This window comes from Vicugna pacos, chromosome 8 (genome assembly GCF_048564905.1).
Source record: "Vicugna pacos chromosome 8, VicPac4, whole genome shotgun sequence".
NCBI classification, from domain to species: Eukaryota; Metazoa; Chordata; class Mammalia; order Artiodactyla; family Camelidae; genus Vicugna; species Vicugna pacos.
Genome location: NC_132994.1, coordinates 69,819,563 through 69,845,238, shown reverse-complemented (window position 1 = coordinate 69,845,238; position 25,676 = coordinate 69,819,563). Strand labels below are relative to the sequence as shown.

At 36.4% G+C, this 25,676-nt stretch overlaps 1 protein-coding gene across 8 annotated transcripts in view; it reads right to left on the bottom strand.

Moving 5' to 3' along the window:
- Positions 1–25,676, bottom strand: part of ARID1B (AT-rich interaction domain 1B) — a 380,554-nt gene that overhangs the window by 137,761 nt on the left and 217,117 nt on the right. For 5 of the 8 annotated variants that reach the window (XM_072966099.1, XM_072966096.1, XM_072966101.1 and 2 more), the window contains exon 5: positions 20,217–20,258. The exons of the other annotated variants lie outside the window; for them this stretch is intronic. In XM_072966099.1, coding sequence (XP_072822200.1) covers positions 20,217–20,258 — 42 coding nt within the window. The remainder of the gene's footprint in view (positions 1–20,216; positions 20,259–25,676) is intronic. 8 annotated transcript variants of the gene reach the window in all.

The window sequence follows — 25,676 nt, the reverse complement described above, 5'->3', positions numbered from 1 at the left end:
TCAAATACCAGCAGCAGCAAACACAGCGCTTACCTGTGCTGGTCCTGCTGCCAGTGACTCACTCAGTCTTCACACCTTTTTGAGGTATTTACCAATTATCACTCCCATTGAACATTTTACTATTATATATTCTAATTATTCAAAGAGCTGACAATGTAAATTCAAGCATAGCCAGGCTCTACTGCTGTAAAAATAAAAGTATGATAAAATGTACTCCAAAAGATACATAAATAGGAGATGTTTCTTAATACCATTAAATGATTAGAAAAAATTAAACTACAGTAAAAATAAAAAGGATGGTCTCAGTTGGGGAATGGCCTGAGTAAAGAGCTGGGGGTAAGGGGGTGAGGGACACAGCCCACCCCTCTGCTGTCCAGAGGCTTCCGCAGCATGGCGGGTGAGGGGGTGCTCCCCTTGGCAACATTTTTTAAGAAGGCTAAAAATGAAAAAGACCAGCAGCTCCATGGGGAAGAAGCTGTAAAAGATCATTTATGAGTTAACTAACCATAGATGGACAAAATTAACCTTGGTGTGGACAAGGGATTTGTTGAAATGGAAAGGAAGGACATAGCTCAGAGAAGCTGAGATGAGCAAATTAGCAGGGGGTTAAGGACTGAATCAAAATGTGTAAAATAAGCTGTAAATAGATATTTATTACCATCTCAAAATTGTGAATCTGTGCTAAGGCAGCAGCATGTTAAAGCTACTGAAGGTGATGAGAAAATGAGAAATGGAAAAATACATTTCAGATTTTGCTTTAAAGATAATAAAATGCTTTCAAAGTAAGCTTAAAATCTGTTTGTAACCAGGTTGAAACGTGTGTGTGTGTGAGAATTTGTTTTTAATGAAAAGTATTGTTTAAGAAAAGTTACTATTGAGGCAATCAAGTATTAGAAAACTATTTTTTTCTTCCAATGACCACAGACCTCGGGTTTTTACATTTATTAAAGTATATAACACGTGTTTATATAGAAATAGATTTGGTATGTAATTCTTACTCCAGATAATTACCTTATCTTAAAAGACATACACATGAATACTATACACTATTTATAAAGCAAAGCTTGAATATTCTCTGCTTTAACATCACATTTGTTTCTGAATCCAAAGCTGAGATGCACTACATATAATTTACTTTAAGAACTGTTTTCAACAACCAATGGGTTGTCTTTACAGATGTGAACTTATCAGTGTTCTGCTTAGTGTTAGTATCTAGACAAGGAGTTGGCAGCAAAGTTCTTGTTTCACTAATTACATTCTTTTCCAAAAGTTCACCCTGCCTGGGTGTCCAGGTAATTGCAATTAAGCCAGGAATCTGGTAATTAGAAATTCAAGTGCCCTGCCAGGAACAATACATGTCCCCTTGACGTGCTGTCCACAAGACCTCATTCACTTGGAGAGGACAGGCGCTGATGTGAAGTGGCAGTGTGGATGCTGGTAAAGCAACAAGCACTGAGATACACATCTCTCCTCGCTGTTCTCCCTAAAACCAAATGCAATACATCTCGTTTAAACTCCCACAAAGCTTTTTGTGAATTTGGAAAATATAGTCAAAAGCACAATCACTAATACTCAAAAAAAGTTGCTGTCACAAAATCTTCCCATGATAGGGAGGGGACTGAAACGGGACCACGCCCAGCCAGGTAGCAGGCGGGATGGAGGGAAATCAAGGGTCACCTGTGCTTTGCTCTTCAGCATACCCACGGCTCTCCACAGGGCCTGGCCCATTGACAGCAAATAAAAAATGGTTGAATAACGAGTCTCAGAGCCAGCCAACACTCTAATCACATAAAACTTTTAGTAAAATACAAGAATAAACACTTCTTTCACTTACCAATTAACTGATCTCTATTAATCAGATTCTGTCTTCAATAAAACTCATGTTTTACAATATACTACTGAAAATTTACAAACAAATTCACTATATAATGAAGGTTTCAGACAATAAAGCAAAAAAGACAAATATGTAACTTTCAAACTATTTCTTTAAAAAGCAATGACTTAGCTGGGCTGATTATTTTAACCAAACCACTTTTTAGCTAACAGAGTAATTTCACCAGTTTCTTTACTCTCGACACCACGTAAATCTATTACATAACAAGATGCTATATGTGATAATGTAAAAGTTTCACTTATACAATTTACTATTTCCCAAACACTTTCACATATTCTCACTTAATTCTAAAAAGCTAAAGATATACAACTGATCAATACATCTTCTCCAAATCCAGTCTTTCTTAGGCCAAGAGATACAGTTGACAAATGAATCTTTTTTTTTGTTTTGAAATAAAAACTCATCTCCAAGCTGCAGCACCTCTCGGTATGTCCCATCATGCTGAAACATGATGAAGCATCTAGGAAAGATATCCAAGGCGCTCCAACCTACTTTCTACAAAGTCAGCCCTGCCAAATCTGTCTATGCATTCCTCCCTGCCTGTGATGCTTCTCTGACGGCACCAAGTCACATGCCCTTCAAGGCCACAGCACCCCCAATCACATGTACTTTCTCTTTAATGGAGCCTTGCTGTGCCATAACCAGTTAGCACTTGTCATGTGCTAAACTGTCCCATTTCTCCAACTGCACCGGAGAGTCAGTGATGGCTGGAACCATGTCTCACATCCTCGGGGCCCTGCACCGGGTGAATGAGACAAGAATCCATGTGCAGCAGCTGTCTCCTCTTTGATCATAAGGCCTGTTCCTATTAAATACCATGCCATCAAAAAGGGTGGCCTTCAGAGTTGTGGGAAATAAATAAATAATAGCACAGGGATCAGCATAAAGTAGTTCCAGGAACAGCTGTTGACAGTACTTCAGAGAAAAGCCTGGTGTCATTCAGGGAGGCACCTGAGTGTGTCTTAACTCCCTAACCCCAATGGGGGGATGTGAAGGGGCTGGCGGAGTAGACGGAACAACGACTTCGCCACTCTGGCTTGTCTAGAAGTAGTATTTGTCCTGCTGCACTCCGCCTCTGCTTTTCTTTTCTTTTCTTTTTTTTTTGCCTCTGCTTTTCTTAAGTGCTGTATAGTTCACCTTGCAGTCATCTTCCCCAAAAGGAAATTCATAAAATATTCCACTAAAACTCAAAAAGTTCTGCAAAAGATGCAAAATTAATTAGGAGTTTTCATGCCAACATTAGTAATTCCTCTGTAATACTAGAAAAGCATCCTGTTCTAGTTACGGGATATGTCACTGGTGTCATCAACTCTATCTAAAATTAATTCTTCTAAATTTTTACTTGATTCTAGAATCAACTGCAGTAAACATTTATTACTTTTAAAAACTAAAGTATTAGTCACATTTTCAAATTCTGAGTAACTTTAGAATATCACTAGATTTGCTCCTCATCTGCCTATTTAAATTTTTGGCCCAAGAGAATTCCTCTATAGAGAGGACTCAAATCAAGTGCATAGAAATCCTATTTAAAATGTATTATTTTTTTCCCTAAAGTAATTCTGAAAGGAATCAGGTATGGGCAAAGACAAATTGAGAGTATCTTCATGTGGGTACATAGTTTTAAGAGGATAAGTAATGATTTTTAAAAAAGAAAAAAGATAGTTTGGATTTTTAAAAATATATTACATTATTTCTAGGCCTGATCCACAGAATCTGTAGGGGAAAATACAATGTTTTTTTAAAAATTAAAACAACACTTGCATTTCATAAGCCAAGTTTTTCCTTATATACTCCAAAAATGATTAGTCAAGTTTGAATGTCAAGCTGATGATTTTTTTAAATAGCAAGAGAATTTTTTTCTTAACATTTAAAGTCTATAAAACTAACCAGAATCACCAGACTCAGTTTTCTATAATTGGCGTGCCTACAAAGATCGCTGAGATCATAACCAAACATATCCACTGGAAGAAGAAATTGAAATCATCAAAACCTTGCAACAAAAGCACTGGAAACAGCAATGCAGAGCATTCTCCACCTGCCCCAGAAGTCCATCAACTGCACAGTAAGAGTCCATAGTAAGAAATTACTTCTCTGGCTCTAGAGCAAAGCCTCAGGAGCTAACAGACGAGAAATAAGCTGCTGTTATGATGGGTCGCTCTGTTAAAAGTGCTTATCATTTATTTTCCATGTTGTCAGTCAAATATGTTCTATTATAGCCCACTTTCAGTTCCCTGGAACTGCCTTTTTGGAATTCAAGTCAAGGACACTTTGAGTACATGCAGACAAAACCTTTTCATCCCTAAAATCTCACAGCAAATGTGAATCAGTACCTATGGTAGGCAGAATTCTAGGATGGCCCCCAAAATCGCCTAACTTCTAGTGTACACATTCTGCATGATTTCCTCCCCTGGAGTGTGAGACTGAATGTGACAAATAATACTCCAGTTACTATGTTATGTTATAGGGCAGAGGGATTTTGCAGATGTAGCTAAGGTCCCTAAGCCGTTGACTCTGAATTACTAAAGGAGATTATCCTCCGTGGGCCTGACTTAATCAGGCGACCTCTTAAGAGAGGTGGGAGGGATTTGAAGCAACTCTCCTGCCAGCAAAATGTTATGGAGAGGGCCATGTGGTGGGGAATGGCTCATGGTTGACATCCAGCAAGCATATGGGGACCGCAGCGCCACAAGGAAGTATATTCTGCACCTTGGATGAGACCTCAGCCCCAACAACACCTCAGTCTCAACCTTGTGAGACCCTGAGCAGAGAAGACTCTGGAACTGAACTGCTGACCTATGGAAACTGTGAAGTAGTTACTGGGTGTGGTCTTAAGCTGCTAAATCTGGGTAATTTGTTATTAGGCAGTAGAAAACCAATACATTAACAACTTTCCTTTCCTTTCATATCTAACCTTGTAAGAATTTTGGAATTTTACTTTTTTTTTTAAAGTTAGTTTTCTATCTTCATCAAGAGTATTACAATAAATTTAAGGAAGACAAAGCATTGCAAGGTGATATTACAGTGAGCACTAAAGGCTTGGAACTTACTGTAATTATTTGCACTTATGTTTTTAAAGCAAAATTTTGAATATCTATTTTCGAGTGTACTTTGTGCAAATTCTACAGGTGAATTTACATGACACAGACACAAACAAAAAACATTATCTCACTGGTAAAGAAAAAAATCAACACCATAAAACAAGATAGGTAAACTAACGATTACTCTCTAGTAAACTGGTTAATGACATCTCTTTTCTAGTGGCACACTATTGAGAACCTGGCTGGATGCAGAAGGAAAAGTAATTACTTGTTATTTCTTAAGGAGATGAACTAGTAAAGACAGCAAAAGGAAAGCAGTGAATGGCCTCCAGATTCACACAGGAGAAACTCTCCGACTTCCACCTGATGAATTGGCTGGATATATTCACAAAGTCTTCATTCCCTCCTGACATCTGCCCAACGCTGGAGAGGAGGCGGCTTCTCTCGAGAAAGCCCTCCCACTTCTCTGTTCACGCCAGCTGAGGTGCGGGCTTCCCAACAGTTAGCTGTGTTTCCTCCTCAGCGTGTTTATGCTACACATTCCTCCAGCTGTAAAACTCAGTGAAATATGGAACCAAGTAATGTATGAATGTGAAAAGAAGGAAGCTGGAAAAGACCTGACTCCACTAAAGATGAACGAACTGCTAAAAAACTGCTGTAGAATCAGGTATGGCTGAGTCAGCTGTAAGATGTGAGATGGATGGAGAGGGAGAGTGTTAACCTATGTGTTAAAATAAAATGAATAACGTATTATCATTTATTAATGATTTGTTTTAACCAGCTGGAGCGCCCACACCTGCACTAGTAACGCCCAGTAAGTAGGCTCACACAGTGCCTCCTTCCCCTTGCACAGCTCAATGTGTGCAACTCCTTTCCACGTACCTTGCTCACTAGGCAAGAACCATCTCCACAGGCATAGAAGAAAAAGCCCCAGATGAGGAAGGAGCAAGGAAACACCTGGTCTAGTGGGGCCTGTTGTCCTCGCATGAGCCTCACTTCCTACCTTTATAATTTCTCATATCCCCTGTGGCAAGAATTCTATAATTGTTTAAAATTTTATTATAAAATAATATAATCACAATATTTAAAAAAAAACAGTATAACTCATCACCATAAAAAATTCAATTAGATAATAAGGATATTAAAGGATGCTACAGAAATTAAAGAAAGTTAGTCTTATGCTGTCTCATGTTAAATTTCTCTGTTTTAAGACAGATCATTTCCCAGTAGAAGAACTTAATCCACGGTAAAAGATAGTGACATCACAGTTCTCAAGCATCAAACTATGTGAAAGAACATTTTCATGTTATCATCAAATTTACAGTGAGACATGTTACATCAAGTAAACAACAAAAGCCACTAACATGATTTTTTTTTCTGACTACATTAAACAAAAGTAAAACCTTTCAAACCAAGGACCTTAAGAAAGAATCATTTTTACATTCAAGTGATGATAATTATAGCAAAGATTCAGGCACAATGTCTCAGGATTGAGTAATTGCCTACCAGGAAGGAAAAATAATAAACTGCTAGTAATAAAAAACAGATGTACAAAAGTAAATAGGTTTGTATACTACCCCTTTTAGTACTACTGACAAGGGAAAAATCAAGACACCACATCTCCAAAGTGCTGCTGCCACCCTTCCTTATGGAGTGAGCTTAAGGTGGCATTAACTAAAACATGAAATTTTAAATTGGTTTTACTAAAGCTTGTAAAACCTGACCTTTGGTGCTGTTGTTCATAAGGTACTGTGTGTGTCCTACCACTGTCCATTTAATTTTAAGTTCTATGATGCTAACAGCATCTTTTCCTTTATAACTTCCACTTAGCCTTACACGTTGCTCTACAGAAGCAGCCCTTCACATGATATGTCTGAAAGAGTTAGGCAGTTCCAAGAGTCTACTTCGGAATTCCAAGGATACTGATTAAAAACATCCATAAGAAAACTTCACCTTGTTTCAGAGGGAACGTGCAAAGGAGGTGTCCATTACATTGGGGGAAAGTGATTAGCTCCAACAAAACTTATGTGAGTAGCAGAGTACAGCATCTGTCTCCAGTTGACATCCATTCCAAAGGCATGCTTTGTTCTAGACAGATCCATTACCATTCAATAACCTGCTTGAAAGCTATCCCCTGATAAATTCTGCTCTCTAGCCGAGTCACAAAGGCTCTGAGAAGCTGGACTGTCTGGAGATAATTCAACAATATATGAGGGTCGTTCTCTTCATTTTACAAAAAATACAACTTCTGCTATTCAACCTGTATTCCCATTGCTTCATCTACAAGACAAAATAGCACAGTTGGAGACAACACTTTCCTACATCATTATCTGGTAAAGGAGAATGTGCTGGGAAGCTAACAATGTGGGCAAGGCCTCATTCTTCAGTTTGTAACAGTCTGTTTCCACAAACTGCTGTTCTGATTGCATTCTTGAAATACTGACCTACTTATTAAATACACAAAACTAACGTAAAGCAAAACACTAACATCAAATCATATAAACGACCAACCAGATTACAATGGAGTATTTTTAAATACTTTTGTGAAATACAGATACAGATTATAAATGGGTATGACAAAACGAAACAATATGAAAGGGAAAATACTGCTCTTTCATGAATTTTTTTTTCCTATAAAAATACCAATACCTAATTGTGCAGCGAGAACTGTACCACTGGCTGCCTTCAGTCTTGTCACTCAAGAATGAGATGTACACTCTCTCACTAATTATATCATTGTATTTGCCCACTATTATAAGCATTCATTTTTTTTCTCGCCTTCCTCTGCCTCCATTTATTGAAAGACATACAGGCACAAGAAATCAAAATACCTCTAAGCTAACATTCAAAAGATACAAAGCATGAAATTCAGAAATGTTACAAATTACATTTCAGTATAACCTAAAATACAGTGTGAATGTAAGAGGCTGCAAATCACAAATATTGTCACCTCAAATAAAAACAATTCCTTCAACAATTTTTTTGCTTAATATGAGAATCTACTGTATATTCTTCTTTCAATTATTATTTACTGAACTCTAAACTGCATCTAGCTGCCTGGATCTAGTTCTGTTGTGCTCATTTCTATCTGCTGCTTTAGTTTAAGGCACATTTTCCTTTATTTCACTTTTCCAGAAGCCATAAAAAAACTCATTTCTAATTCATCCGTTCGTTCAGCTTAACCTCTCTTCTCAGCAATTAAAGCACTCTGCGCATCCCTCATCTATCACACAGCCAGCTAAATAATGCATTGCGTCCCCCGCTCATCTTTTATCATCCCAAATGACAGGTATTAGCATATCTCCCCAGTCAATTACAGTGCAGCAGAATAATCACAGCATAATTGGGCGAAAGCCACTCTAATCACCAACCCTGCAAACTCGCAGAATAAAAACTGAGTGGCAGTTCAGACAGGCCGTGCTCTTGTCCATGACTCTAGCCAACAAGCCTGGCAGATCTCCATTTCTTCCTCTTCAGACTTATCCTTTAGAGAGGTCAACTTCTCCATACAGCCTACGTAAAAGAAAAGAACGTGCACACACATGTACACGAGCGGACCAGTTACAACACGCACACGCGTGGCTTTTCATTAATACTTGCGATTCTAGATGTTTGCACATACTATTAAATAGCACATCGTGAAAAACTCCACTCTCAAACCAGAAAAGAAGTCATTTCATGAATATGATGTCATTAGTTCTATTTCATGACTCATACCGAAGTAAAACAATACTTTTTTTATAAAGGTTACTAATTTACTATGAGAATTGAAGTCCTTCAAATGTCTACATGGTGAAGGTACCCTCTGCATCTTAAAAATCAGGATTTCCCAGCTTCTTTCCAAATTACTCATTTGTCACAGGAAATATCTTTTAATTGAACATTTGTTGTTACTCTTATACTGCAGTAGTATATAATAACTTTTTTTTGAATTATGATGATATTAAGTACAGGTAAACATATTGCAACGAATAAAGAAAATACACTCACATCTCTGTAAGGGGATTAAAATGAAATGAGACAAAAATGGGGGTATAATGTGAGAAACTTAGAAGGTGATTACAAACTTCAGATACAATAAATAAATGTGTATTTTTAAATTCTGAGAAATGTTTTGGAAATTTATTTGAAATTATTTTTAGGATAAAAACTTTTTGTAAACTTATTGATTTTACCATGATATTTTAATGCATAGTATCCAATCTAGACCCATATCCAATTCTCATTTTAAATAATGTGTATTCATTCATTTGCTACTCCATTCTCCACCTTCTCTCCCTCTCAATGAGACACCAAAAAATCATTCTAAAGTGAAAATTTAATTTGGGAAGAGTGGAGGGAGGTTAAGAGGAATTTTTCATACAAACGTATGTGGCTTCTTAGGAAGCAGCCAGTTAACTGCTTTAGATTGCACAATATGAGGCTAAAAATAAACAAAATTTTCTGTAGGATTTAATTTACTCTCTCTCTCGATCACTCAGAGCATGAGACTTGAGACCTACTGTTCCCCACACTTCTTTTCCCTTCCTCATCTCCTCCACTCTTTTTCACAGTTCCATCTAAGACCAACGAAAATCCACACCTGAGGTGTGCTCTGGCTTGGAGAGATGGCTTCCCTGCTCAGCCAAAGGCCAGGGTCACCACGGTGGAGCGGCCTCACTGGGCAAAGTGGGCAGTGAATCACGGCAGTAGGTCTCAGCGCCCTGGCACACGCGGCCACACAATCAGTGCACGCTGCACGGATGCTTCAGCTGTGCACAAATGAATAAATTACACATGGCAACACCCTCTGCTTAGTGATTCAATAGTAGCCACGACACCAAGAGAATTCAGGAAAGTATGAAAATAGGCCACTACTGCAACAAAGCAAACAAGATATATATATGTTACTTTTATTATTTAGAATTTGTGAGACCTTCAACCACAACTGTCAGACGATTCAGTCCTTCAATACACACAAAGACACTAATGCAATTATGCAATATCAAAAAGCCAACTGTCAAAAAATCACAGTAAAAACAGAATTTAGACACAACAAATAGTCTCCCAGACTTTTTCTTATTTCCCATTCTTGTTATTTTAAAATTATAATATGAAATGTTTTATTTGCATTATTACTTCAAGAACTCTGCATGTATTTTTGTTGGCGTATCTTTGCAAATGTACCCACAGGATAGATTACTTCAGTTGTAAAATGGTAATTTTATTGCTTATTGGGGAATATCCATTACAAGTATTTATCAGCGGTACATCTGGTATGCAAGTATTAATTCAACAGGTTTCCCCCCCCCAATCTGATTTTTAAAAATCACCTCCTAATATATTCTTTAATTCATATATAAATGTTCTACTTGGCTTTAAGCATCTTCTAACATATTGGCTCTTTCAACACTAGTCACTTTGACATTCTCAACTGACTTGCAAAAACTGACATGGCTTGGGCAAAAGCCAGATTTAAGGCGGGAGGAGGGTTTTCACCATCTGAAGAAACAAAACTGGCTTTAAAATTTGGCACAGGACAGAACCTAAAACACATGCAATCAAAATCATCCCCCAACTCCCTTGGAATAATTTCTTTGCTTCTTCCCAACAAAATCTTAAGCAGCTTGATGATTATTAACATGGTCTATGCTAAGGAATTTTCTAGGCAAGCCCAGAAACGTCTCTAATGATTTGTGCACACCCCAGTGAACAGGTGCTTGAGGGTGGGGATAAGGAGAATATATGCACATTTTTATTATTACTAGAAAATTAAGTCCTCAGAAAATAGTGCCAAAATAATGTCCCCGGAGAAAAACAGTCAATCAAACTCCAGAATACGCAAGTCAATAAGCTTCTTTTCAAGCATAATGCCTCCCTTCCTTAAAAAGATCACTTCTGAGATCCACAGCACCTGAGGCCATGCTTAATTTCTAACATCTTCTCCTAAGAAACCAATGTAAGTCTGACAAAAGCAGGTATGAGTTCTGCTCACCCCACTCACTTTTCTGTACTCACCACCATGAGGGCAAACATTTCTGCTCAAATGTACTTACTAGATCTAGGGACCCATGCCATGCAGTCAGGAAGTCCATCCAAAGACCGGCCCGCCACTGTCACCTGACACAGCATTTGGCCCAGAAGGAACGGAGCTCCCAGCACACTAAGCACCTACTAGGTCATGATAAATATTTCCGGTATTTTATGTACCATAAGAGCCTATTCTGGAAACATCACACTTTCTTCATTAGGCTATGTGGCCTGGTCCTTTCATGCCAGTTTAACTCCACAAACATCCTGTGATCACTCACTGTTTCAAACAAAATGCACATACACACTCCAGGTGGGATAAACAGCTTTTAAAGAAAAACAGTGTTTTCACTATTGAATGTAGACCTAAAATGATATAGGAGAGCCCTAATACATTGAACTGAGACATATGCAATTGTCAAACATTAGACCAGTTTTTGAACTATAAAAATGTCAATTCTGTAAGATTCAATCCAATCTATAGTTTCAGTACTGGGAATACTAAAATAAGCATTACTGTAATTTTGTATAAAGGGCACTGGCCTGGGGGGCAGAAACTTGAATTTTTTCTACTTTGCCACTAAATAGGGCCTACAATCAGTCATGTTACCTCCCTCAGCCTTACTCATTGTGAAAAAAAAAATTTGAGATTCCTATTTTGGATCACTTTCTCTTTGAGAAAATGATGAACAAATAACTGACCCATGAATCTAAAGCCTCTAGTTAGTGAAGGTGGTTCCAAAGGAAGTTAGGACAGGAGATTAAATGAGGCAGAAAATAAAACACCTATACTTTGCTTCTCTTTAAAAAAAAAAAAAGTCTAGCTTTATTTCATTAGGAAGATTTGTTCATGGACAAAAAGTATTTATATTTTTCCCAAGACAATGAGAACAGCTTAAGACTAGTAGCAGGGAGAAGTCAGGAGAAGAATAAAAGAGGACAGAACTGAAGGTCTGACTTAATGAGTATGGGAAGACCTGCAGCATTTTAGAGCTGGAAAGAACCTTAGTGATACCAAGAAATCAATTGTCTAATCCTATACTAGGACTTAAAGTAAAATATGGTCTGCTCACTTTCAGTCAAGCAGTCTTAATTACAAAAGAGCGGGACGGGATTGCTGCTCCACATTTAATCCACATTCAGAGATTAGGGAAGACCCCCAACAACTCTCAAGTAACTCTTCTTCATGGCGCCCAAGACCTTTTATCAGTAAGTCTGTATCTCTCAGTGCTTTGGCCTTCATAGTGTTCTGTCTTTTCTAAATTTTACATTCATATAACCCTCAAAGACAGACTTGAAAAAGAAGCTAGTAGCCTTCAAAAATATAATTAAACATGACAAGCAAAACTGCATCAAAATATTACAGGTGAATAGAAACAGAACATTTCCCCAAAATCTTTTCTAAGTAAGAATAAAGCAGATTGGTTTTGAAAATCAAACATGTAAGTGTTTGAACCACCAGCAGATGGCAGAAGGAGAGGCTGGGAATTCTCTAACAAAAGAAGGGAGCAACACAACATGGATTCTCAAACCCAGACTTGAGAACTGCCATGGCTTTTTTTCCTTCTCCAATCTTTCTTTTACGGAGAAATAGAAAATTATTTTACTTTACCAATATATATTTCATCATTTTAATATAGATTCAGTGACTGAAACAGTAAAGAATAAGCTTGGTCCTCTATTCCTCTAAAAAATTTTAGTAGATTTTCATTAAATAAAAAATTGTAAACACAAAAATAAATCCTTCATATTATGAAAAGTAATATGAGTTGATAAGATTATAAACTTCAAAAACTTCAAAAAACTGCTGGTTTCATTTTCAATGACATTGTTACTTCAAATACACTTTTTTCACCTAATTTATATTCACACCCATTTTAGAGAGTTAATTCCAAGCAAATTCACTAGAAAATACATCCTGGAAAGAAGATGGAAAGAACTGAGAAGAACAAGAGTTAACATAGCTTCACAAGAAAAAAAATGTGTTTTTAAATAGAAGATTAATGTATGTTTTCATGTGGTTATATTAATAAACGAAGGATATTTGAACAGGGAGAATCTCTTACTACACGAAGGTAAACACTCTAAATCTGAAGTACTATATTCAGAGTCCCCGGGCATAACCCCAGGTAAATCAATGAATTAATGGCCCACTACAAGAGTCACCACCAGAAGTATGCCTAATTTCATGACATGGTTTAAAACCTTTCTACTCTCAAAATTCAATGGGAAATGCCAACTTTATTATATATATTATATTTTTACTGAACAGAACATCCCTCTGCTCTGTGTTACTTTACTAGAACAGCAAATTCCTTCTGTCCTCAACTAATCTGCTCTAATCCTCAGGATTTTTCATCAATTAAAAAAATTTCTATTCTAATTGTGAAACGTGTTATGTTACAAAGTTTGTGTCATACGAATATTTGGAACCTTTATTTTCTAGACCAGTTCTGGCCAAAGAACTTTCTTTTAAGTTGGAAATGTTCTATATATGCACTCTGCCAATGTGGTAGCTGCTAACAACATGGAGCTATTGAAATGTAGCTGGTGTGGCTTAAGAAATAAAATTTTAATTTAATGTTAATTAATTTAAATTTAACTAGCATACATGTCTAGTAAACACCATACTGGACAGCATGGTTCTAGATGACCAGAATATGCAGTGAGAACTGATCAGGCAGGAGTCCTGTAAGTTGGACTGATCAGAAAAGAAAAATAGCCAGTGAACCTCCTCCCACATATCATTAAGATCACCTTTTTGGTTCTTAGTAAAGGAAACTGGAGCCCACTCAGAGATGGGCTACCAATGATGTGTTCTATTTCCCCCTTAGACATTATGACAAGCAGTTAGATAGTTACAGATTGATTCCTAATGTTTTACTTTCATAAAGGAAAGGAAGGAAATATAGGTGATTTTCATAATGGCCAGATGTCAAAATACAGGAATAAGTCCAAAGGTAACTTAAGTCACTGCCAAATATGATCCCCCAGCTATACAATTTTCCACAATTAAAAAGTACCTTACTTTTAAAATGATAAAATAAACTTCACTTTTATCTTATTTGAAATTTTGTTTATAGGTGACTAATCCCTTTGTTATTGTAAGTTTTACAAGTCAAATTGGAATCCTATTCCATTTTGCAGAATACAACAAAAGATTCAATTAAAATAATTATACCACAGAGTAGCAAAAAAAAAACTATACACAAAAGGAGAATATAAATTTACATCTTGTCTAGAATTTCTTCCTGGAATAAGATCATTCCAAAATTTGTGTCAAGAATGTAAAGTCCATGGAAGCAAGGGTTTATTATTCTTAACACTGCACTCCCAGAATATAACATTAATGTATATTCCACAGGTATTTGAATGAAACGCAGCAGAATGAAATAGGATGAAATCAATGAATGTAACCAAAGAACCTAGATTAGCAAAGATATTTAAGTTAGTGGTAAAATAAATTGGAACCAACAAGTTTTCAGTGTCAACCAGAACCACTCAACAGCTTCAACAAGCATTAGCAAAGAATACGTTCCTTCAGTTGGGCTCTACAGAGCTTCTATAAAATGCCAAATGAGTATACTAATTCAGATAATGGGAGAATCAGTGCAAAAATCCCAAAGAGAAAAAGAGGGGGACAGTAGTAATGTGTTAATATCACAGAGGTTTTTTTTGCTCATTACCATCACGATTGTTAAACCAGCAATAAAACGCTATATAGTCAGCAACAATTATTCACTGTGAACCAAGTGCAAGTCAATATGGATATAAAAAGATGAACAAAATGGAGTCGCTAAGCTTACAATCTTGCTTGAAAAAATGTCACATAATGGAGCAGGGCCAGGCCATACCATGCTGTCTCCCATATACAAAAGAAAACAAAAACAAGTTGGCAGAAGAGAAGTTCCAAATCAGTTTCACAGTTAAGTGCCGTATAAGCGCAGAGGATGAGGCTCAAAAGTCTGCAGTACTGAGGAGTAATGGCACAGAAGAGGAAGAATATAAACAGTCTGGAGAGAAGACAAATTTGAAATTCAGCAAGAAGATGGAAAAGCATTTGAACGGAAGGTGAGGTATGAGGGTATTAGACTCAGAGGGAGGTTAAGGGCTCGGGAGAGTTGCTATGTCAGTCGGGGTTAGAAGACCTGTTTGAACTCCGATGTTATTTTTTTCTAAGATATTTAATCAACCAAAATGTGAATAAAAAGTAATACATAAGAGTAAACAAATTTAGTATTCACTATAAAATCTTATTTTGAGACATTTTAAGCTTAGTCTTTTCTTTAAAACAACAATAAATTTTAGATGCCTAAAACAAATACTAAAAATTACTGCCAAGAGAGAATAAAAAGGTGAGTAATTTAAATATTAATAGGAATTACTAAATCTTTTTATTTAAATATTAATAGGAAAAATAATGAAATTACTAAAATCCTGATTTCTAGTCCCACCCCTGTCAGTAAGGAGCTATGACCTTGGGAACAAGGACTTCTTTGGCCTTCAGCTCCCTCATCTCAAAATGGAAGAAGGCACCTCCAAGGATTTTGAAGATCTTCTGCAGAGATAAAATCTTAAGATTCTAGGGGAGTGTAGTTTCAGGAAAAGACAGGAAAGGGGGAAAGTATGTAAGGGGAGATACACAATGAAGAGTGGGTCCTGCATCAGAGTTCTGGGGAAAAGCCCTTACTAAGTTTAATATGCCTCTTCTAGGGGCTGGTTTAAAAGTTCGGGGCAGAGAAGGGAGGCTGGCACTCTCCTCCTCACCAGGGGACCACGGGCTGGTGACCTCTAAGAAGAGCAGCAGCTTAAAGAGCACACAGGAGAGAAGGCTCTGTCACCTGTGGGCTCCTATGGTGAGCTATGTTTTATTTTCATTCTTCCTATTCTTTTTTTAAAAGAGTAACACATATGCTTGATTTTTCTTATCCTTCTTTAAAAACTGATCTCCCCACACACATTTTTTGGGGGGTAATAATTTCTATCAAAAATTATAAAAAGAGGCATAAAATTCAGAGTGTCCTTCCAAAGACTACATCAGCCGAAATAGTATATCAAAATATTTTTGGATTTGTGGATTTCTAATGCTTATTTATAATTGGAAAAAAGAGAACTGGTAGTATACAATATACATATTTCTATCCACCCATCTTTCAAAAGGAAAAGTCTTTAAAAATTATTTAACCAAATTATATTACTGCCAAGCAAGTAGGAATTTATTCCAGGAAGTATGTTGTATTAAACAACTTTAAAATCTTATCTTGGCTTTCTGCATATTCACTCCTTCTGCAAGGTAGTTAAGAACAAGCCCTGGAGATAGAGGAAGAGGTGTCACTGGCATAATCAAGGAGGAGGAGAATGGAGCCCTGGTGAAACCGCCATGGCTGTGGGGAGGAAGAGAAACCCTGGCCAGGCTCACGTGAGGACGGCTGGCAGAGTGCTGCTGGGGAAGCCAGAGGAAGGCAGCAAAGCAATGAACAAGAGGCCAACTGAGGCAGATGCTGCCAAGAGGCAAGTTGTTCTCCTATAGTGAAGGTCAGAGAAATCATTAGGGACCTTAGCAAGATGGGCAGAGTGGAGACGGAGGTGAGGGCAGCTAAGATGAGATGGGAAGTGAGGAGGAGGGCAGGTAGCAGTGTGGGACTCACTGGTTCTTGGGACACTCAGAAGAGAGGACAGGCTTGGGGCTGACCCTCCTGGTTGCAATCCCACTGCTGTTATTGATTGATTAGCTGTGTGAATTCCTATTTCCTCACCTAATCCTGGGATCAACAATAGTGCCTAACTCATATGGAGTAGTTTAAATAAAAATCTTGCTTCATTGTAATTCTTGACTTAGCTGTCTACAACAAATGAGAAGGCAAGAGATTTGTCGTCAAACAACTTTTAATTTATTTAGATTCTGAGATGATCTCTTGAAATTTATGGAAAAGTTATGTTTACATAGTTTTTCTTTTTTAATGACCCAGGGATATTTTATTCACTCCTCCTTTTTACGTCCTTACTATAAATTTCCTTATAGAACTCATAAGTAACAAAGTCAAATTTTTAGCCTTTTTCTATGTTTAACAATATAATTACTCACTTGCTTAGCTGATTTATCTTCTCATCACTAGGCAGCTTTACCTAATACATTAATGATACAGAAGGCATACTTATCTTGTAGGAAGAACCAACCCACGTTGTTTGCCCCTCAGATCCCTAATTTATTATTCTAGAGAATTATAAACTTTTTAATACATTCAAGTCTTGATTAGAACTGAAGTCAAAATCAGTGGTCTGCAGTTTGTAGAACTTTCCAAATATCTTTGCTCATTTTTATTTTGAAGCACCTCTTCTATTCACTGAAATTCTTGTTTGTATTAGTACACGTAATTTTAAATTAATTAAGCATCTTATTAGACCTGAGCAGAAACAAATTCAAGAAAATCAAAGTTATCTAAATTCAATGGAAAAAAATCAGAACCACTGGAAAGCAGCAGAACTGTTTAATATACTGTGAAACAGTTATTATCATTTCAAATTCTAAGTTACCTTTGACTGAGATAAGCCTAATAAAACAATGAATCAGGATTGGAGTAAAATTAAAATTTATGAAGAATAACAAAGAGCACGGATATTTCCCATTAGATTAGCTTTAAAAAATTAATCTTAAAACAGTTATAATAGCCATGATAGGTTTGAAGTGCTGCAAGTTTGTTTTCCTGGATTATGGTTTCACCACACTCATACACAGAAATAGGTTATTTGTACTCAGTCCCAACACAGTTAAGTCATTTTCCAGCGAGACAGATGAACTCACGCTTGTAGATATTAAGTAAATATTAAGCTTGTGGATTTTAGTTTGACTTGGAAGGAGAAGCATACAAAAAGCAATAATTAGAAACTGCCCCCCCACCAAAAAAAAAAAAGGGAAAGAAAGATCAAAGGCACATTAAAGATCACTAAAAGGATCAGAGTCATACACGGGAAACACACATACTCCAGAGGTCTACTCATCCACCAAGATGACGCCATTGATGTATTACCAGTGAGTCAGATATTTGAGTTATTTCCCCCATGTATACAAAAACAAGAAGAAAGGTCAATCGTGGATAAGTGTTCAAAAACCTGACCAATACTGAATACCAAGACCTTTTAAGAAACAAGATAAAAATATATCTGCTGTAACACTACATTGTAAATCAACTATACTTCAGTTAAAATTTAAAAAAAATATATATTTGCTGACTCACAGATAAAACAATAAAAATTGTCAAAATTGTTAGTTTTAATTATATGTGTAAGTATTTTGGATTAGATATGCAAAAGTGAAATTCTTTGAAAATCAATTAGAAAAAAATTTCAAATTGTGTTTCTACAAACTGATTTAAGCTACAAAAGCAATCTGCTAATTTAGCTATGAAACAAATGTGAAGCCTTCACACAGTGGGGCAGACTATGAGAGCTGTTGGTATAACAATCGTCCATAAGACTGCTGCACACTCAGAAGTATGAAGGATTATGGAGACGAATTCAGAAGAACTGAGACAATAGGTTCATTAAATATGCAATGAATATTCTGCACACATGCTGGGATCAAATAAAAACTAAAAAATTTAGAAGATGACCATATGTTAATTATTGCAAATAATACCAAATTAGCTCTATTTATAATTAAAATTTTCTTTTAGTAATTTTTTGGCAGATACAGAAGCACAAAAAACATATTAAGGATATAAAACTTGAGCTGGTTTACCAAGTATTTAAATATTTATAAGGTGTTAATCTATCTTTTTACTTTTAATCTATATTTATTTATAATGTAAACCTTGCTAAGCTTATAACCTCTAAACAGTTTTGATTCTGGTAGTATTACAATGTCATCCACCTACATCTGCAGCACAGCTATCAGATTGTACTAACAAAACCCCAAGCATCTAGAAGGGAAAGTAGGAGTCAGGTGAGAGTAATCACCCATAACTTGCGCTCTCAAATCTTCACCAACTATCCTTGGAAGCTCCTGACTTTCAAAGTAATTGATGGCACCTACACTGTACTTCTGTGTGGCTACATGAAAGTGAAGTCAGACTGATCCGCAAGTACTTCTTACCCGTTTTTTTTTTCCTTGGTTTAAGAATTACTAGCAAATACATACAAAAGGCAAGTAAATCTGATAAAAACTACAGGTCTGGAAGATTATAATTCTTAAAATCTGTGACTCTTCCTCTGTGTTCTATATCTCAGTGCAGCCAATCAATTCCTTGGTCTCATCCTCAGCTCCTCTGCCTTCTTCACCATGCACATCTGTGATCACCAGGTCCCACAGATTTACTTCTTAAGGATCTCTTTCCTCTTCCACTAGCTCAGGCCCACATGGGTCTCCACCTGACCTATTCAAGCACTCTTCACTGGTCTCTGGCAAGTCCATCCTCTACAAAGTGGCCAAAATCATCTAAGTTGCAAATCTAACCACTACTTGACTTTACCTCTTTTAATAGCTTCGCATTTTCTATAGGATAAAATTCAAATCTTTAACCTTTTCAACTCTACACCTTGCCACACAGGGAGAATTTAACTACTTTTAGTTCCCTTCGATTTTTTTTCATGGTTCCCTTCTGACCTGAAAACAGCTCTCATTTCTTCTCTCTTGCCTAAGTAGCCCTCAGGCTCGGCCCAGGGATCAACCTCCTAGAAAGCCTTCCCACTCAACTCCACTGCACTCCCACAGTCCTCGGCACAGCTCCAGCATGGGGACAGCCACGCCGCAGGGTAATTCATCTGCCTATACCCACCAACCGATGGTGAGCAACTTAAGGGCAGGAGCTGAAATTTAATATGGTCGTGATTGGAATACAGGAGTTCAATAAATATTTGAGGCAGGGATAATGAATGCATGAGTGAATGAAGCTCGAGTTATGAATCAAAAATAGCATTCTGATAATATCCAGTGGTTAGATTTCACAGTCCCCAAACTGAGGGAAATTTCAGTAATTTCTATTCCATGGCTATTTCTATTCAGTAATTTCTATTCCATTCAAATTTAGAAGTCATTTTCTACCAAAATAACACCCTTGGTTTCCTCTACTATTTTTCATATTCTCCACAACAAAGGAAAAAGGAAGAAAGAAATACTATCATAGTCTAATCTTAATCCTGATAAAAGGGAAATCAAACTTCAGAAGATTTTAAGTGCTCCCCATCTGATTTAAAAAACAAGTCCTCTCTGTTGAGCCTTCTAATCCACTTAGGGGAGCTGATGAAACCTGTACAGTAAGCTACATCAGACTACACACCTTGAGTCCAAAGGCGGTATCCTCCGAGGTCAAGACTTCAACCTGAAATCATAAGGAAAAAAATAATTTAGGCACTCAGCAACCTTCCTTGTGTCTAGCCGCAGACACCAAAGCACAGGTGTGGTCTGGAACTAAGAGTTCTGAGAAAACTGGTTTTCAATTTATGTCAGGTGTCAGGAAAGAGAGATCTGTGAGTCTCTTCAAGAGTGGGGTATAAATCCAGGTCACTGTCCCGGGTTCCAGTTTTATAACAGGGTGAGCACCTATCAAATTAATATATTTGCCATCATGTTGAAGTGGTGGTGTAAGCTCCTCAGAATGATCTAGGAAGTTAGAAGAATCATCCTTCTCACTTAAATCACAAGATGTTGCACATACTTTTTGATCTTTTACTGACAGTGAGGGAAAAGTTATGCTTCGTAAAGCAATTTCATCACGCTTGTGAAGCTGCTAGTAATTTCTTGTCCTGCTCATATCAGAGTGGGTAGTCCTGCATCTCGGGAATGCTGCAGAGCAAGGGTTCCTGAAAGCAATACTCAGGAAGAGGCGGGCAGAGTCTAAACAACAAGTTGGGAAATGATGGCAAAATTTCAAAATTGCCTGTCAGTCTTATGCATTAGAAGACACAGCTCATTAACATGAATTTAAAAGCTGTGTGGAACAAGACGTGTATTGATAATTACTGTTTTTTAAACATAATTATTCAGTCTGGTGTAGAAAGCATTTAACTTTGACTACTCCGAAGTACCACTATATGATGGAAAAGAGCAAGGAAAGAAGCAACAGAACAAATAAGAGTACTTTTTAAGTGTCTGGGGAAGACAGTGGGAGTAGGGCAATAAAATCAGACTTGCTGGCTTCACTGTTAGTTTTAAACCTTTTAAAATTAGGCCCTTGTGGTAGGCGTTTAAGCAGAAGACATAGGCCATCCAAAGTATCCTACTATAAAACAAAATTGGATTCTTCCCTTGGGGAAAGAAAAAACAGAAAGGAAGATCATTTCAATAAGATTGTCATCCAGTACAAAAGTAAAGGGGTCAAAAAAGAAATGAGGAAACAAATTGTACTCTCCAGCTGCTTTACTGAAAGCGAGGCTCACCCACCACCTGGTACCTGACAGAGTCTGGTGCACAAAGCAAGAGAAACGCATGATTAGGGACTGAGAAGATGAGCAGCTTCATTCTGATGAAAACCATATGTTTCCGAGGCCAAGTGTGATTTTAGGCTGAAGACTGAAATGTTGGATCAACTATAGCACAAAATCATCGTAAGATTCACTGACAGCATTTCTGTTTACACTTAGATTTCCAAAGCTAATTGTTAGATTCAGAAACAAGATCTTATCATAGACTTTCAGTTTGAGAAGGAAAAAAACCCCAGTTATTTTGCAACTTGCATATGTTTGAATCTCCTAAGTCCTACCCTTCACAACATTAGGTTAGTAACCTCAAATATTTTTACGTTAAATCCTGTAATCAACATTGGAGACTTTAAAGGAAAACATAAGCAACAAATTCACCAAATCTTAACTACTATAAACCCAATATGACATTTACTCTTGAATTATACACAGAGATCATATCTGCACACCTCAGTGTTGGGTACATTCACCTTTGATATGATATTTTAATATGGATACAATTACTTTAAAAATATGTTATATTTTTAAACCCACAAAAATCATCTCCAGAGTGAGTTCTGCATTTGCTTAACATATTGCAAAAAGTCAAAGTATTAAGAAAATTCAATAGCAAACAGGAATCTATTTAAACATATGGCTTTAATATATTTGACAACTTGAGATGATAGCAAACCAAAGCTTTCAAGTGGAATTTAGGAACTCTCCGTGTGGCTGTGTCAGTAGACAGAGACCAAGACAGATCTTGGGAAGTGGAGTAAGGGGATGGAGCTCAAAAGGGCAGCCTCATCCTCCACTGGAGATTTATCTCCAGGAGGGCTCCAAGTGATGTACGGAAATTCCTAAGTATTAACCAATTTAATACTTTTTAAAATATATGTTTTGTTCAAAAACACTATGGGTTAATAAGAAGTACATGTGCACTTTAGTTCAGCATCCCTTATATTTTCTGTTTCTGTAAGATTTTAAGTGCAATACTTACAGAAAAACAGCTGATTTTTAAAATGAGATTATTAACCTCAATTTAATAAAAAAGAAAGACCAATGTCATACACAGATTTTCATGTTATATCGAAGAGCATTTTTACCTAAGTTGGAAGGAATCCCCCTCTAGTGGGAGTGAGGGAGTATTTCAGCCGTCACACATAATTTTCAGGTAGTAGTCATTAAACTTAAATATCAACAGAAACAAGCTAAGCTTTTTTGTTCTTTTGTCATAAACCTGAATCTTTTAAAAAGAAGAAGAGTATTTTCGTTATTTCATAAGCCCCCAAATACCTATAAGTCCTGTAAATAAGCTAGAAGTAAATTCGTGCTCATCTGATGGGATTTTAGTTACTAGACAACCATCGTCATCAAATTTAATTTGGCTATAAAGTAGTTGCAATTTTAAGTCAAAACAAGAGTGTACAATTGGAAAAAATTAGTATACTCTCAGTGTAAACATTTAATGACGTAGCGGGAGGACAGGACTGATCATCTGCATTTGCTGGACTCATTAACAAAGACTTTCTGGATATTTACAGCAAGCAAGGCATTGTGCTCAGTACTGTAAGATAAAAAGTGATGAGTTTCACTAAAGTATTACTATTTTCATGAAATGTAGTTGAACCTTTATTTAAAAATAAATTTAAATTCCATTATGATGTGGTGAGATTATTCATGGTGTCATTTTTCTTTTTAACCTTCAGTTAGGGAGATTTAAAACTGGCAGTGTTATAAAATCATCAAGAAAAAAGGCCATAGGTTTCATCAAAGTAAAAATTAGGACGTAATACTCAATATTCTCCTTCTCCACGCAGGTGCCGTAACAAAGGTAAAGCTAACTGAATACCTGATGAGAAGCAGGCCTGACATCACTGGGAGAGAGAACCTGTCAAGGGGTCCTGAGGGGACAGGTGTGAAGCGGTTTGCGCAGGCTAACAAAGCAGACAGCTTCGGTCCCGGATAAGGCCCTTTCCATTAAATCACACTTCTTTCACATGATGCTATACACAACACTTTCAAAACCGAGTGTGTAAAAGGCCTCCATCTGGAGAGAAATTCTAAAATCTCTGGAAGTTCAGTCCACAAAGTTCAGAAGCAGTACGCCATTCAGAGTTCTTTCACTTTACTCAAGCACAAAACCCTTCAACTGGCTCCTCCCTCTCCCTATTACTTTAATAAGCCTCACCACCGCAAAAATGGAAACACTTTAATTTCCAATTATTCTATTAAGAAAACTGGGAAAATATGAATTCATGAACTTGGAAGTAAAACTGTATCTTTCTTTCTTGAATCACTTTAAAAGTCCTTTTTATTTCATCTCTAAAGCAGAAAACACAAATATCCAGTAGCATTTCCATCAAAATAAAATAATGGCAAAACTATGTCCATTTTAATTTTTAAAAAACTCTAAAATCAAGATCACACTGTCACAAAAAGAAATAAAGTAACAAATAATGATTTATAATCATACATAAAGATTCTTATACATAATTAAAGGAATGCAAATCAAAACCTCCAATATTATTCTATTTTTCTCCCTGTGGATTACCAAAGTTTAAAACTTACTTATGATTTTGACAAAGGTGTGGGAAGTCACTCAAATCATAGTCTTGCACTGATGATGGAAGAATATATTGGAACAAAGTGCAATTTGGCAGTTTCCATCAAAATATATATGCACATGATTAAGTCTTAACCCAACAATTCCAGATATTCAAGTACAAAAGTAACAATTTATAAAGTTGTTTATCAGTTATTGCTAATAATAAAAAGCTGAAAACAACCATCAACTAAATTGTTCATCAACAAGGGGGCATTTAATAAATTCTTATACAGACAAGCAGCAGAATATTATAATGATGTTAAAAAGGTGTGTATGAGTCTATATGTGTAGATAAGAAAACATTTCTCTATCACATCAAGTAGAAAGAATTAAACAGTGTGCACAGTAAGTTAACATCTGTGTTAACAATAAATAAAAGTGGAGTGGGTTATAAAATTGATACACTTAGGTCATTTTGGAAAGATATGTAAGAAACACAGTAGTGATTGCCCCAAGGGAGGGACTTATTTTTCATTATATTTTGTCTCACAACGTAAGAATTTTTCTCACCAGTGCATGTGTTTCCTGTTCAATTAAAAGTATTTAGTGAACAAAATAAGCCAAAAATAAAATTAAAAATTGTTCAATAAATTGTTCAATGTCAATAATACTCATAGAAATGTAGGTAAACATCTTATCCTTCAAGTTGGCAAAGATTAAAAGTAGAGTAGTCAATGTCTGTGTGTATAACCAGACCCCTCATCACTTGTGATGGCTATGTAAATAACAACAGCCCTCCTAAAAAACAATTTTCCATTACCCAGCAATCTATCTACTAGAGAAATCTTTGTGATCTAATTTGTGATCAACTGTTTATATATTAAGTATGTATATTCCATCATTATTTGAAATAATGACAAATTAGAATAAAGTACAAAAATAGGGGATGGTTAAATAAAGTATGACATTCATGACAGATCATTATACAATCATGAAAACCTCAGTTTTCAAGAAATTTTTATAACATATGGAAATGCTTTCAACATGTTAGAATTTTAAAGCAGGATTAAATACAGAAATTTGACATTATAAACATTCAAATCTATCCATTTGTTTCCTCCATGTTTTCTGGAAATACATGCCATGCTGGAAAATTTCTTGCCCACTCCAGGATTTTATAGTATTCATTCACATTTTCTTTTAATACATTTCATTTTATACTTTTTACACTTAAATATTTGATCCATCTATAATTTATTTTGACATAACAAGGGGAAGAGGTGTCTCAATTTTAATTTTCCATTTGACTAACTGTAATGTGGAAAAATCCATTATTTTCTCCAGTGATCAGAGATACCACATCTTCACTATAATTAAACATTAAAATGATATAAATTTTGCCTCCATCTCCAGGTAGGGATGGGAAAAGCAAAATTATCCATGAGGTATTCAACCCAAAGGCAGATGGGAGTGAAGAAAGGAGAAGAACCTGATGGAATCTGTAGTCACAATATTTATCCACAAGTAAATCACTAAGAATTCAGATGCTCTGAGAAAAAACTAATTTTTGCCTAGACTGATGTTCAGGGCTAAAAATACTATTTCACTTACAAAGATTGCTGTGTCTTTGGTTGGTCCAAAAAGACCAATATACCAAGTAGGCCCATTAAGCACAATTCTACTTACATTAAGGAGCAGATATTAATAAATAAACTGCTCTCCAAAACCATGTCCCAGGGTTTATGACAATTTAGGCTGTATGAAATGCCCTCCCTCCCTTACCTCTCTCCCT